Source organism: Apodemus sylvaticus, chromosome 12 (genome assembly GCF_947179515.1).
Source record: "Apodemus sylvaticus chromosome 12, mApoSyl1.1, whole genome shotgun sequence".
Taxonomy (NCBI): domain Eukaryota; kingdom Metazoa; phylum Chordata; class Mammalia; order Rodentia; family Muridae; genus Apodemus; species Apodemus sylvaticus.
Genome location: NC_067483.1, coordinates 96,006,342 through 96,021,590, shown reverse-complemented (window position 1 = coordinate 96,021,590; position 15,249 = coordinate 96,006,342). Strand labels below are relative to the sequence as shown.

Here is a 15,249-nt window from a genome sequence, read left to right as displayed (position 1 = left end):
GAAGTCCTTGCAATCTCTAAAACACATATTTGCTTTCACTGTAAGTGGTTTGCTTGCCAGATGTGGTGACATGGGTCCAACTCTGCAAACTACCACCAAGCACCTGTCCTTTCTCTTGTGTAATACCTGAGTGTATCCTCTCCTCACCTAATAAAATGACATAGAACTATACATGCATTTTGCTAAATCCTGGAGAGATTTGTCAACAGCAGAGAGGTTAAAAGGAGAAGATTGAGATGAGCAGAGTCTCCACACATGAAGGACAAGGGTATCAGGGAGAGGAAGGCCGAAAGCAGAGGTTATAAAACAAGAAAGGGCTAGGTTATGGATGTTATTAGCTATGTGCCCGTGCCATCATCCTCTGAAAACAGCAAGAACATTGCAGACACAAGAAACAAAGAAATGTCAGAGTGGCTGTGGACTGCTTCCTTGTGGGATTGTGTGGGGGTTGGCAGAGGCTCCTGAATCAGCACTACTCAAGGTTTCTGCATGTCTAGATGCCTGATGTGTGATAGATACCTAGAGTCTAATTTTAATCCACTCAGGTTCTTGGCTTTCGGAGAGCCCCTGGGTGACCCATGGAAGCTCTTTTGGGTGTGGCAAGGTAATCTTTAAATCTTTGAAAGGGCCAGATGTGGGATGTGGGATGTGGGATGTGGGATGTGGGATGTGGGATGTGGGATGTGGGATGTGGGATGTAGGATGTGGGATGTGGGATGCTGGATGCTGGATGCAGGATGCAGGAGTGGAAAGCTCAGGCTATGGTAGAGAATTCACAAAAACCTGTCTTCTGTAGAACAAGCAACTTCACCTGAAGCCAGTGTCTTGGTGACACCAAGGATCAAACTGGTCCACTGTACCTCAACAAGCCAGTATCCTCAGGAGGAACTTCTGCTTAAGGTCAGAGGGAAGTTATCCTCCCCTAAATGCTAATGAATGTGGCAATTGACAGATGAGGGATAGGAGAGGAAGGGAGGGAGGGAGGGAGGGAGGGAGGGAGAGAAGAAAAGAGAGAGAGAAGAAGAGAGAGAAGGGAGAGAGGGAGAGAGAGAAGGGAGATAGGGAGAGAGAGAAGGGAGAGAGGGAGAGAGAGAAAGAGAGAGAAGGGAGAGAGGGAGGGAGAGAAGATAGGGAGAGAGGGAGAGATGGAGGGAGAGAGAGAAGGGAAAGAGGGAGGGAGGGGGAGGGAGGGGGAGAGAGAGAAGAGAGAGGGAGAGAGGGAGGGAGAAAGAGAAAGAGAGAGAAGAGAGGGAGAGAGTAAGAGAGGGAGGGAGAGAGAGAAGGGAGGGAGGGTGAGAGAGAAGGGAGGGAGGGATGGGATGAGAGAAAGAGAGAGAGAGAGAGAGAGAGAGAGAGAGAGAGAGAGAGAGAGAGAAGGGTTTAAGAATATAAGTGGGAACTGAGCAGAGATCATTTCATCATGCTGAGCACACATCACTGTAATTTCTTCACTGAAATAATCTTTACTTCTTTTGAGAAGTCCATCATCCTCCATAGGAGTAAGAAGTGGAACAGACTGAGAAATGTCACCACCCTACTCAGAAAAGTTCACTAGGACTGAGACTCCATTGGTAAGAGTGCTGTCATGGACCCTGCAACAGAAGAAGGTTACTGAGGGAGGGTCCACAATTGCAAAACTCCTTATGGACCTACTTTTGACAATGCCCAAAGATGAGATTTCACCTCAGGGATCAAAGAAAATCGCACTGTGTGTCAAGTCCTTGCCAGATCATTCTATTTGTTTAAAATGTGATCTTATCTCAGACAATGAGACTATGTAAGAGCAGTGTTGCTTGTTAAGAAATCTGAATGGGATGAAAACCAGAGTAGGAATATGTGATTGTATATGAATGTTACAGGGAACAGTTACAATCACCCTGAATTTCCTGGGGAAAGGTTTATTTAAGGACCCCACCCCATCATCCTGCAGGAGAAACAGTTTATAAAAATAGCAAGTTGGGAACAAGTACTTTACCACAGAGGCCATACATGCCTACTGACTTCTCAGTTTTCTCCCCTGAGTCTCTGAAGAGGAGGGCGTGTTCTCTCATCCAACATTTTCATTACCATATGCAAATAGTGCAAAAATGGTACTTTTGTGATACTTTCAACCATACATATAATCTACCTGTTCATCGTGTTCCTCTCTTATGTCTACTCTGACTCCATTTTTTCTTCTCAAATATCTCCTATCTCTCTGTCTTTTACAAAATACCTGCATCCAACAGATGTGAAAAAAAACACCTATGATATTTGTGTTTCTACTCACACTTGTTCCACTTAACATAATAATTTCACTCTTATTCATCTTCCTACAAATTGTAAAGAAGAATTTTATTTTTCCTGATAGATAAATAATACTTTGCCATGCAGAAAACATTAAATTTCCTTATCCATTTATCTTTCACTGGATACCTAGGGTAATTCCTGTTGGGATAATATTTTTGTATACAATATGCAGGTGTGTTTCTGTCCTTCCTCACCTGCTTAAAAATTTCTCTGATTGGCTTTAATAATAAAAAGCTGACGCCCTCTGCCTAGGCAGGAAAGAGAAGGCGGGGCTTCTGAGAAGAAAAGGAACTCTAGGAAAGAACCAGAAAAGGAGACTCAGATATAGGGGACTGAGGAGAGGTAACGGTCACTTGGCAAATGTAGAGGAATATAGAGGGGTTAATTAAGTTATACGAACTAGTAGAGTATACCCTTAAGCTAATGTCAAAGCTTTCATAAATAATAAAATGTCTCATTGTCATCATTGAGAGCTGGGGGTGGAGACAGTTCCACAGTAGATACCTTATCCTGTTCACTCTATATAATGTAGTAATGATCATTAGAATGTATGGATTAGTGATATGATAACTGTTAATTCCTCTTCATAAGATTTAGTTTTAGTTTTAATTATATACAAATTTACATGTCTGTGTATGTGTCTTGGTCTGTGCATATGACGGTAGCTGCCTAGGGAGGTGCAAAGGAGTCAGGCACCCTGGAGCAGGAGTTATAGGTGGCCGTGATCCATCAACACAGGTCCTGGGAAATAAACTTAGATACTAAGCAAATGCATTTCATTCTCTTTTTTTTATTTGATATATTTTTTATTTACATTTCAAATGTAAGTAAAATAATACCCCCGACTTTTCTGCACCCCCCCCCGACTCCCCAAAAGTCACATAAGCTGGCTCCCCACCCCCTGTTCTCCCATCCACCCCTTCCCACTACCCTGTTCTGGTTTTGCCCTATACTGCTACAGTGAGTCTTTCCAGAACCAGGGGCCACTCCTCTGTTCTTCTTGTACCTCATTTGATGTGTGGATTATGTCTTAAACACTGAACTACCTCTCCAGTTTTACAGTTAGGTGTATGTTCATTCTACTGTAATTAAATTCTAGGGCCTCAAAGGGCACTAGGCAGACATTCTGCTATTGTGCCGTATTCTCAACCCCTTACTCAGTTTCCAGATTTGAATATATATTTCACCAGCAAGGATGATAAATTTCAGCTTTAGATTCCATCTCTCTATTGTGTCTGGTGTTCCCTTGATTTCAAAATCAATATATAATGTATAACATACATATCAGACTTGCTTGGATGACAATTAATATGTATATTTATACAAAACTCATTGAGCACTTCTTAAACACAAAACACTAAATAAAGGATGTTATTTCCCTCTGAAAACTGTGTTCTTCACACTAATGATGTAGATGAGGCCTTTAACAAGCCACGTGGGCAGGGGGATGTGTTTGTGAGCAAAGTACTGAGGAGGTAGCAGTCCAAAGTACTTCAAGGGCTAGAGAAATGACTCAGTGGTTATGTTCTTGCTAACCAAGCCTGTGGACTGGAAATCAGATCCCAGAGCACATCCAAATGCCAGGGCAGGGCAGTTTGCTTCCTAAGGCTGCCCTAGGGTTTCCACAGAGTAAGTTGGCTAGTGGTTGGCACACTGGTAAGCTCTAGGTTGGGCTGAGTCAGCAAATGAGAGCATATTAGGCCCCCATATATACATGCATACACATCACCCCCCCCACACACACAAAATATGTATATAAACATATGCATATAGCATATGTTAACTCTCTCTCTCTCTTTCAAAAATTAGAAACAAATAAATCAATGAAAAATAAAATACAAAACCAAAGAGCTAACTCAATCACAAACTCTTACCAGCAGCATGAAGGTGGGTGTCAGTTACATTTTATTTAGGAAGTCACTGAATATACTACAACTCAGTTACTAGCAGTATTCAGAAACTTTCAAATTATCCCATGTAATGAGTGTAGCTGGTGGTTGGTTTTAATGTCAACTAATATAGTGTGTTATTACCAGAGAAAAGTCATTCAAGAGCTTTAAAGATCATAATGTAGAGGTGTATGAGGACAGCAAGAAAATACTACCCAAGAGCATCCCACAGGACTCCGGGCTAGGCAGAGGAAGTTTCTATACTAATGAGGAATTCAATAATGGCCTGAACTAAATGATCAAACTTGCTTAGAAGACAACACTATTAATTTTCTTTGAAAAGTTCAGTGATTCTCCACCTACAATTCCAACTGCCTTCATTTAGCCCACAGATTTGTGCTCATTCAGCTGAAGAGAAACAGTGTTTCCTTTTCACGTTATTCATGCTACCCAGGCACTGAAGCTGGAGCAATAAACACGGGGGTATTATTAGAAAGCTGGGAAGTTCTGACCGGGCTCACGGGTTGTTCCCACTGTTCAAATGCCATAATGCAGATAACTTTCACATCATTAATTACGGGGGGTGGGGGAGGTTGACAAATGTCAGATGTGGCATTTTTAGTGCAAAATAAGGTTTTGGAAAAAATACTTCATTGAATAGGATTATAGAAATGTCCGACTAGCAAATGAGTAGATATTTACTACCCAAGAAAACATTGTTTGGGCCCTGTTAGTACAATCATGTCAAAAACCATGATGCTGTGTTCCTATATACCATTTCATCAAACAGATTGCAGTATGCTAGTGTGAGAAACACGAACTGAGTGACCCACTGATGGGCTCAAATTTAATTCAAAGCTGCTTGGAAAATGGAGCCAGTGCAGTTGCATCTTCAGAGATAATTCTACCAGTGGTCCTGTCAAATCAGAAACCATTTTCAATATTTTTATAACTTCCCTCTTCCTCCATCACAAAGTTTACGTTTCAGAACACCTGGATCCCGCTGACTTTTGGAAGAAAATAGACATTTCAGTAGCAGGTTTTTTGGATGCTTTGCCAATGTGGCAGATGCAGGCAGATGTTTGCCTCCCGTCCCAATCTGTATCGTGGAGTTTAGAATTTCCATTAACTTCATGGAAGGCTAGAAGCAGGGGAGGGGTACGCAGGATAAAGGGAAAGTTGGAGGACGCAAAGATGCAAGTCACACAGAATAGCTTTGGAATATCTGCTGATGTTACAGATAAGAAGAGTCTGTCGTGTAGTCAGAGCTCTGAGGGCAGCTGGTATGGTAAACTCAGCTTTCTTCCGTGTTCAAGAAGGTTATAGAAGTTTAGTCCCTTGTCTTAGGTTTATATGCATTTTGAAGCTGGTTATCCATGTTACATATAAATCAGGGGCCATACGAGATGGCCTAGCAGGTAAAAGTTCTTGCTGAGTGAAGCTAGAGACCTGGAAACTGTCATGGAGGAGAGAGGTGACTCTCAAAAGGCTGTGCTCCAATCTCTGTCAGCTTTTGTGAACTAAAACATAACAATTCATAGGCTTCTATACCTTTCAATGTCTTTAGCCACAATGTCATAGCTTTCCTTTATCGATTTGCAGAGACACACTTTTTCATAGCCTGTAACATACTTAACAGTGCACCAGGATTGATAATACTTTATAGATACCACACTGCAGGACTGTTGAATGTTGCATAATTTCGAATATTTTAACACTACAAACCATATAGGAATGAACATGGGATTTCATCTTCATTTATAGTTTTTGAGATAAAATTTCCATAGTAAGTATCATGACTACAATGATTATTGATATGAAGGAAAGGTATTTATATATTTTAGCAAATTGCTGTGTGCAAGAGGCTGTGCCTGTGAACCAGAACAAACACTGAAGTTCATGAGTGGTCCAGGCTTCACGTACCAATCATTGCTGGGCTGAATCTCTGCTTTCCTCTTAGAGAATTCAGTAATCATCTCACCAAACATGAAGCATCTTATTTTCATTGTGTATTTGCTTCCTGGGGAGATTTATAATTCTCTCTGCATGAGATACTCTTTGCTCTTTGTTTAATCCTCGATATCAGGGAATTTAACTTATGTTTGTTCTTAGAATATTGCACATTTCCATCGCCAAATCTTAGAACTCACAGTATGGGTGCTGATCCTCAGTTGTGTAGATCGCAGAACCATCCCTGAACAGAGTGTATGTGAGCCGGTGGGCATTGGGGAAATCAGGTGGACTCCAGGAAAGATTGATGGCAGAAGAACTTTGAACCCATCCTCTGGGTGGAGGTTGCTGGGATGGAGCTGAATTATAACAGAGAGAGCATTTATTAACAAAAGCAATCGATAAACACACTAGGAAGCCCAAGTAAGATACTCAGCAAAGCAGCCCTTCTGATTCAGGGTCACTTTTTTGAGAAGACATGTGGTTTACCAAGACATTAATAAACAAAGGATATGCATCACCAGTTCTCTAAGACAAAGCTTTTTAGCCTATAACATAAAACACACTTGTGGGTCAGAGCAGCTGACAGAAATAGGGTTAGGGAAGAACCGCTGGATATTTAAACTTCTCTGTACCTTAGCTTAAAAAAATAACTCAAGGATTTATCACATTTATTTTTCCAGTGAACTTAAAAATTGGCAGATTCCCTTGAAATTTGACATTAAATTAAATATTTGAATTTGAGTTTAAATTAAAGCAATTCTTTGACTCTGAAGATGGAATTTTCCATTCTACTAAATAAGAGTACTTATTTTACTTTGAAGGGCATAATTTCAAGGACTAATTTTTGCTGACATATAGATATGGATGTTAAAACCTAAACATTGTCAGTTAAAAAATGAATCTTTATGTGACTTGACCAATACTTGTGCAGAGTGCTTTTGTGTTTACATAGCTTTCCCTGCATATAGGACACTCATCTAAGCTCAGTACAATATAGAAATAAACTCAAGGAACCCTATATTTTGCCACTGGTGATTTTCCTCTCTTCTATAGCAATCTTCCTAATTTTTTGAGTGCAAGCTTTGTTATTTTCCTATAATACATAGAAGACACAGAAGAAAAAGGAAATATGAGAAAACAGCTACCAAAGCCCAAACTCCACTCTGAGCAAGGAGACCTGATATAGTTTCCTACTGAATGAGATATCATGGGTGCACACTGTTGAGTGATCTAATTTTAAATGCACGAACCCTTTCATCTAGAGAAAAGGTGTAAAGAATGAGACCATTGAAACAGCTACAGTGACGTCAAATGAAATGTCTGAAGCCATTTGATGAATCTTTCAGGGTTTCAAGATAAAAGACTAATTGCATTCAAAATAGGTATAGCACAGGAAACGAATGGTCAGAGGGTTCTTCTTCTAAAAGGTTTAGTGACTCAGGGTATGGTAAGAGTAAACTCTTGCTATATACGAGAGATTCTCTCTAGCCTACTCTGAACCCTAGGGTTTACACTTTCCTAGAAGATTCACAGGCCCGCCATAGGGTCCTATTCCTGACTATGATTTATCATGAAAGAAGTCACAGATTACCCAAGGGGAAAATTACCACAGTGAAATCCAAGGGAACCAGTGAAAGCTGCTGAGAGCTCTCCTGATAGTGTCAGCGAGGCCATACTTAAACCTCTTAGCAATGCATTGTGAAGGTGTGTGGTGTGGCCTAGTGGCAGGGCTCTTCCTAGAAAGACAAAGGCCTGAGTTCCATTGGCCAAAGAAGTAACAATGAGAACATAAAAGAAAATGGGAGCCTTGGAAGACCCATTGAGAAAGTCAGTGCCTAGGGGATACTGTGTGTCACTAGGGGCTGTTCACATAGCACATGTGTCTGGCAAGTATCAAAACTGCTAGAAGGAGCAGAGGAAACTAGACACAAATTCTAGTTCTTGTGTCCAGATCTACTTTGTTCCTTTCTGGGAAAAGTGAATACTCATAAAGTCTAGGTTCCTAGATGCCAACCAAGGTGTAGTTTTGTAAGTAGGCCCCTGGAAAATAATTGGTTAGCCTGAGGAGATTGAGCTGGGGGTGGAGAGGCTTGTTAAAGGGTGTCTGGTGGCTAGAGCTGGGATTTGCAGAAATATGAGGTCTTGACTCTTAGAGGAGAACCAACTACCCTCCATTTTACTAAACCAACATAATTCCTAACTTCATTCTGAAAACCTCCTTATACCTAGAGATAAGTGTACCTGTTGCCCTTCATCAACAAAACTTTTGTTTGCAGCAGGTACAGACAATTATAGAAAACCATACAGGTCAAAATGCAGAGACTCCTTTTTAAAGATTGAAGCATACCAGGGCAACAGGGTCCTTCTGTTGGGGAGTCTGATGCTTGAGTTCAATCCTAGTAATCTTGCTAGGCCCATGAATGTATTCAAGTATGAATTAGATGCTGAAACTTTCTTCATTTACAGTAAGAACATGATGAATCTATCTCTTCGGGTCAACTTAAGGAGAAAGTGTGTGTATGTGTGTGTGTGTGTGTGTGTGTGTGTGTGTGTGAGAGAGAGAGAGAGAGAGAGAGAGAGAGAGAGAGAGAGAGATGTTCACTTTTCTATATGAACATGTTTATAAGAATATGTGTGCATTATTATAAATATTTAGCAAATAGCACCCCTTGATCTCCATTTTCAATATACGTATCAAGTATAATAATTCCAAAACTATTAAGAACTGCTTTGGCAACAGGTCTTGAGCTCATAATCTTCCTGTTTTGTTACCAGGTGTTGCAAACAAGCATCACCATGTCTGGCTCCTACATCCTTTGGGGATTATTATTCCTTTATAGACATTTGGATACTTGAGATTTTAATACTACACGCAAATTCCAAAGAAGCAAAAGAGAAAATAGGAACCATGAAAGAGTGTTTATAGCGTGGATTTTGAATGTATTGCTTTACTATGTGGTGTGAATGTAACCTGATATAATTCTAGTGACAGAATTTTGGAAGCCTATGGAAAGTATAGATAATTACATTTTATTATACAATTTATAAATCTATTTTTCAAACATACCAGTGATGGCTTGTGGGAGTTCCAAACATAATTTTTTTCATGGGAGTTTTATTCAAGTAAAAAAGCCCCAGGATCCTATGACTGTTCTCATTAATGAAGTACAAGATAAGACACTGCTCCTAACTGGGCCTGATTCAGCTATCCCAATGACTGGTTGGAAATGGAATATTTAATGAAAAGTCCTCCCTCTTATGGAAGAGCCTGTCTTATGAATAGCCATACTCCCCCACCCTGTCCCCTACAACTTTGGCTTTGTCTTCTCTAGAAGGTTCTGGGAGGATTAATGGGGAACACGCTCTATGCTCATGGCGCCCTGGCTCAACATGCCATTGCTACTCAAGTGATCCCTTCCTTCCTTCCTTCCTTCCTTCCTTCCTTCCTTCCTTCCTTCCTTCCTTCCTTCCTCCCTGCCTTCCTTCCTTCCTGCCTGCCTGCCTTCCTTCCTGCCTTCCTTCTTTCCTGCCTTCCTTCCTTCCTGCCTTCTTTCTTTTCTTTTTCTTCCTTCCTTTCTTTTTTTCTTTTGTGTGAAAGAGTAGAAACATGACAACACCATGACCCTGAGCTCTGCATTCTGTTGAAAGAGAAGCAGAACATGGAGATCAAGACAAAATAAAGGGGAAATCTCTCTATATGTAGTTATATTAAAAATAAACTATAAATAATCATATATACATACATTCATGCATATACACATATATAATTTGTTTATAATATTCCTTATAAGCTGGAAGAACTCTTGGAAGTAGAATGAGATCCTGCACCACACATTAATTTTCCTGATTCCTGGGACACTCCCATTAGCTTTAGCAGAGTGGAAATGACCGTAAAGCTCAGAAACATTGGTGAGGGAATGGATTTGCGTCAGGGATATTATCCAAAGCTCAAAACTATGTCAATAAAAAGAGTCAGAAATCCTGACACCACTGCAAGCAGTGTGGAGAGCCCTCATGGTTGGACTCTCCTTGAAATATCATGTACTTTCTCAAATCCCTTTTGGTTGTAGAATTCCTAAATCTCTGTTTTCATACAGTTATAAAGAAATGTTTACTTGATTTTCTTTTGGGGTTAATATCCTTAAATACAAATGAGCTGTGAGTGGTTCACAATATGAATATATGCATTTGCATGTATATAGTTTTGTTTAAGTTCACAAATAAAAGTTTAGAACAAGCTATGATTGTTCTCACTAGGAGAAAATATAAAAAGAACCATTTAATCACCAATTTTCTCCTGTCTCTCTGATTTTCGGAGGTGACAAGCTCTTGGAAGGATAAATGAAGCAACAGGAAAAAAGATACTTGAATGGGAGAGAAACAAGAAGGCAGAGTGGACCTTTCACTCCATGCAAACTGCTACAACTGGAATTTAGATCCCAGGACTCAAAGAAGCCTTCCTGTCTCTCTCCCAACTAGTCACAGATGTTGTTGGTAAGCTGTCCTTAGTATGTTTCCAGGAAATAGGAAATATCATCATGGTGATAATCCCACAGTGACAGCCTGCGTGAGGGACACTATGAGCCACTTAGAATTTCCAGGAAAACCTTCAGACCCCTGTTACACATAGGCAAAAAAACAAAACGAAACAAAAACAAACAAACAAACAAACAAACAAAAAACCATCCAGAGGTGGCTCCCAGTTTTAATAACGCTACCACACTAATGTCCATCTGTCACCTCACATTCTTGTCACATTGGCTGTTCTCACTGGCTGTTATTAGTACGGAAAAGCAAGTTGTGGCGCCCACTATTCCCAACTCTCTACCCCTCCCTGTTTTCCCTTTTCTTTCACCTTTTCTCCCCTTCCCCAGCTCCCTTAAATGTAGAAAGTGGAGTTCCAGGTAAGTCATTGCTCCAAACAAACAGATTGGCTGTGACATCATCATGCAGGGAGTTTCCAAGCATTTTGACTCATGACAAACCAACAATCCCACAAGAACAGTATGCCCAGCACCGCACGCTGCACAGGGCGGCTATCATATGTTTCCAGGAGCTGTGTTTTAGGAATTCTGGGCAAGTATTGATATATGGTCTTAGAGTAAACACATAAGTTTATATATGATTATGACAATATAATATCGTTATAAAGTTGTGACTATATAACATAGATATAAAGTGAAGAACTGCAGGTTACCTTAACTTGGGACACTGTAGAGTAGTGCTACAAAATCAAAAGACACTAAAATATCATATTTGTAAAAAATAATTAAAATTACAAATGTGGGATGCAGGCTCATGACTAATATTAAGAAGAAAGTAGCAAGAACAGAATATCAATTAAAGAACTCAGTGCGCTGTGAAAATTATAACTATTAAATTACAATGTTAATAAAACATTAGAAAATGTTCATGAAAGTAATCATCTATAATGAATTTATGTTAAAATGTATAATAAATAACAAATCTATTTGTTATAGTAAATTACATGGAAATACGTTGATGAGCTAGGGTGAATGATCATTTTTGTTTAAATAGAAACATCATGATTTTAACAGTAAATGTTGATGTTCTAGTACAAAGTCTCCTTGTCTGGAGAAAAGTGGAATTGATGTATTCCTTTGTTAGTGACTTTCTTCCAACAAACTGTTTTACCACCAGACTAGTCATCCAAGAAATTTTAATTCTTTAATTAAGGAGAAGCTCACAGATTTCCTTTAGTGTGGTTAACAAACTTACATTAGTCTTATTTTTCGTACTGTGCTTAAGTCTTTTTAATGACTTCTAGTGGCAGATAGCATTGAGATCATCTTCCTGGGTCCTGGTGACTCATAGGCCTGCAATGGGCCAGAATGGACTTACTTTTGCTGCAGCCTAACAGATTGTCGATATCCAAGTGATTTGCACCAGGAACACAAATGTCACATTTTGCGCCAGAGACAAACTCTTTGCAGAAACACTGGCCTGTGACCACATCGCAAGTTTCATTCGAGGCTCCTGCTAGATGACAATTACAAGGCCGGCATCTGAAGACACACATGGAGAGTCAGAAGAGTGCTTTAGTTAATAAGTCATAGGATATGTCACACCTATCAATAACATTGTGGTTAAACACAGCTTGCTTTTGCCAGCTTATTGGAAAGGACACTTGGACTGCTCAGCATATGGTAAAACAAGACAAAATGATCTTTATCAAAACGTTGCTCAGGCTTAAATCCATGCAGACATTTTGTTGGTGGTGTTCACGGACTAATAGCCTGAGATGAGGCCCAGGGAGAGGCTCAGTCAGGAAAGTACTTGAGGAGGAGCAAGCATGGGAACCTGAGTTGGGATCCCCAGTGCCCATGTGAAAGGCAGACTAGGTGGCGCGCGCCTGGTAGGTTAGCATTCAGCAATGGAGACAGAAAGGTCCTTGCGCTTGTCACCCAAGCAGTCTAGAAGAACTGGTGAATTCAAGATTTAATGTGAGACCTGATCTCAGAATATAAGTTGGAATGTGAATAGTGGAGTTGTACAATGACTATTGGCCTCTATGCATAGACAGACAAGCAGGCAAACATACACACACACACACACACACACACACACACGCGCGCGCGCGCGCGCAAAGTACACTCTAGTCAGGCATGGTGGTGAACTCCTGTAATCTCAAAATGTGTGAGCCAAAGGGAAGAGCTTCTAGAGGAGTTCCCAGCTACATAGTGAGTGTGGTGGTAGCCTGAGCTATGTGAAGCTCTGTCTCAGTAACCCCTGCAACATGGCATAGAACATGGTCATGACTGGCCTTAATACTAACTATGTAGTACAATGAAAATTGTGTTTACTTACAATAGAAGTTCTGCTGTCAGCTAAATGTTTAAATTAGGTACTCACAGAAGTCCTTTTGGTTTAAATATCCAGTTGCAACGTAGAAACTGAGAATGAGCCACTATTCTCCCTAAAACTCTTCAAATTCTATATTTAGTTCTATAAAGGCTAGATTTTGCTGACATATTTAGATAGGTTGTAATTATTGCTGGTGCTTTGTACGGGTTGCATTTATATTCTGGGCACTGTATTGGTTTCATTTATTTTTTGCTTATTTCTATGCTAAAATGCCTCATCATCCTATAACATCAGTCCCTTTGCAGAGATGAGGTAACTGCCTTTTCTCCAGTCTCAGATGGGTAAATGATGGCTAATGTTAATTGTCTTGCTGTCAGAATCTGGAATCTCTTGGGAGATGGGCAAACAAAATCACCTTAAAAAAGAAAAGGTTGAATCTGGGCCCCAGTTGAAGGAAATTATCCATCGTGATTAGGAAGTCAAGGTACAGGAGCCTAAGGCTGGAGGTCATACCACACCACGTTCAGAAAGCAGATGCCTGCTGCTGCAGCCTAGCTCCTTCTCCATTATAAACTCAGGATCCCAGCTAGGGAATGGTGCCACCCACAACACACAGGTCTTCACACCTCAATGAACACATTAGCACAATCTGCATACATAGGCCCATCATCTCCCAGGAGATTCCAGATTCTGTTAACAGGACATTTAGCATTAACCATCATTTACCCAGATAAGACTGGAAAAAAGACAGTTACTCTTATATCTGTGAAGGCACTAATGTTATAGGAAAATGAGGGATTTTCAGTGTAGCGTACAAGCTCTTAGACCTAGAACCATTGGTAATATTAGCAGTACTAACCTTCAGCAGTGATAGAGAGGGAAGGCTTTCTCTCCAGGGTGAATTATTTGCATGCATGGTCTCCCTGTGGCATTAGGCTAAGCAGTCTGGGCATTATAAAGATTAGGGATGTATAAGCAGCCCATGAAGACTGTTTAGCTAGCACGTCCCATGTGATACATTGAAAACACACTAAACAGATTTCCCCTGGTTATTCTATAGAGAAACTGATGGACATGGTGACTTCACCCTACTGCAACTTTTATGGCGTGATCTCTTGGGTAATCATTTAACACCCTTAAAAAGGGTTTTATCAAAAAGCCAAAGCTGCAAAATAAGCTGAAAATTTGTTTAATGGACAAATCTGCCGTTGGGAATAAAGGACGTTTTCTCCTGAAAGCGAAAGTACCATAGTTGCCCTTAACGTGGTTCTGATAAAAGGACTTTCTCCCTACAAACAATACTGGCGGTCTTTATCTGGACATGTGCACTAGAATTTCATCTCCAATACATGTTTGGTTTTTTTGTCAGACTAAGTATTAGAAATGAGAAGATTTATATATTGGAATTAAAACAGAATCATAGAAGAAATGAGATGCCTGATTTGCTCTTAATTCATTATGTGATTAACACTTAGAGTATTTTATTTGTAGGCTTCAGAACAGTACTAGTGGACTAAGCAGTAAGAGGCAGTCCCCCACCCGACTCTTTACATAAATATCACTTTCTATACGTACCACTCGCGAGTAAGTGTCTCTTGAGTGTTTCAGTTTTTATTGCCATCCACTCAGAGGACAATCACACTTATTTTCCATACAGTGCGGTTAGAGTGATGGTTTGCAGTGTATAAAGTAATTCCATCCCTTCACAAAGCTCTCCTCCCCTATCCACGCAGCTCAGCATCAGCTATGTCAATATCCATGGGATATTAAGTTCCAAATCCAAATGGAATAAATAAATCACTTCTTAGGAAAGCAAGCAATGCTTTGAGTAATTAAATGCATCTATTGCTGGCGGTATTGTCTCTTCTCCCAGCCGCTGCTGCGTCGAACATATACAACTCCTTATAATTGCTTAGTTTCAGTTAGCGAGAATTTTCCTTAAGTGAAGTTCATCAGAGCAGATTTCTAGAATATTACAGTTTGCTTCCAGCCCAAAGGACACAGAGGATAATGCTATAATTAAGGCTCAAATGAAATGATTCCTATAAATTTCTCAGCCACTCGAATACAATTTCAGACATTTCAAAGACTCTTTAGCAAATAAGCCACAAGTTTGAGAGCAGTGTTTCTAATGCCCCTCCTTGGAGTATCAGCCAAATGAAATATAATTCACATTTATTAAAACAAAATTAGACACAATAAAGGAGAAGACATCCTAGGCTTTGAAAAGATGCAACAAACTAAGATGAATTGTGATATTGATTTTGCTGGGATAAATGGTTTTCGTAATATT

The 15,249-nt window shown here is 40.0% G+C and overlaps 1 protein-coding gene across 1 annotated transcript in view; it reads right to left on the bottom strand.

The window, feature by feature from the left end:
• Ush2a (usherin) overlaps positions 1-15,249 on the bottom strand; it is a 723,091-nt gene that overhangs the window by 516,714 nt on the left and 191,128 nt on the right. The window contains exons 14-15 of the mRNA XM_052200359.1: positions 11,994-12,157; positions 6,329-6,487 (exon numbers count right to left, since the gene is read on the bottom strand). Of these exons, the coding sequence (XP_052056319.1) occupies positions 6,329-6,487; positions 11,994-12,157 (323 nt within the window). The remainder of the gene's footprint in view (positions 1-6,328; positions 6,488-11,993; positions 12,158-15,249) is intronic.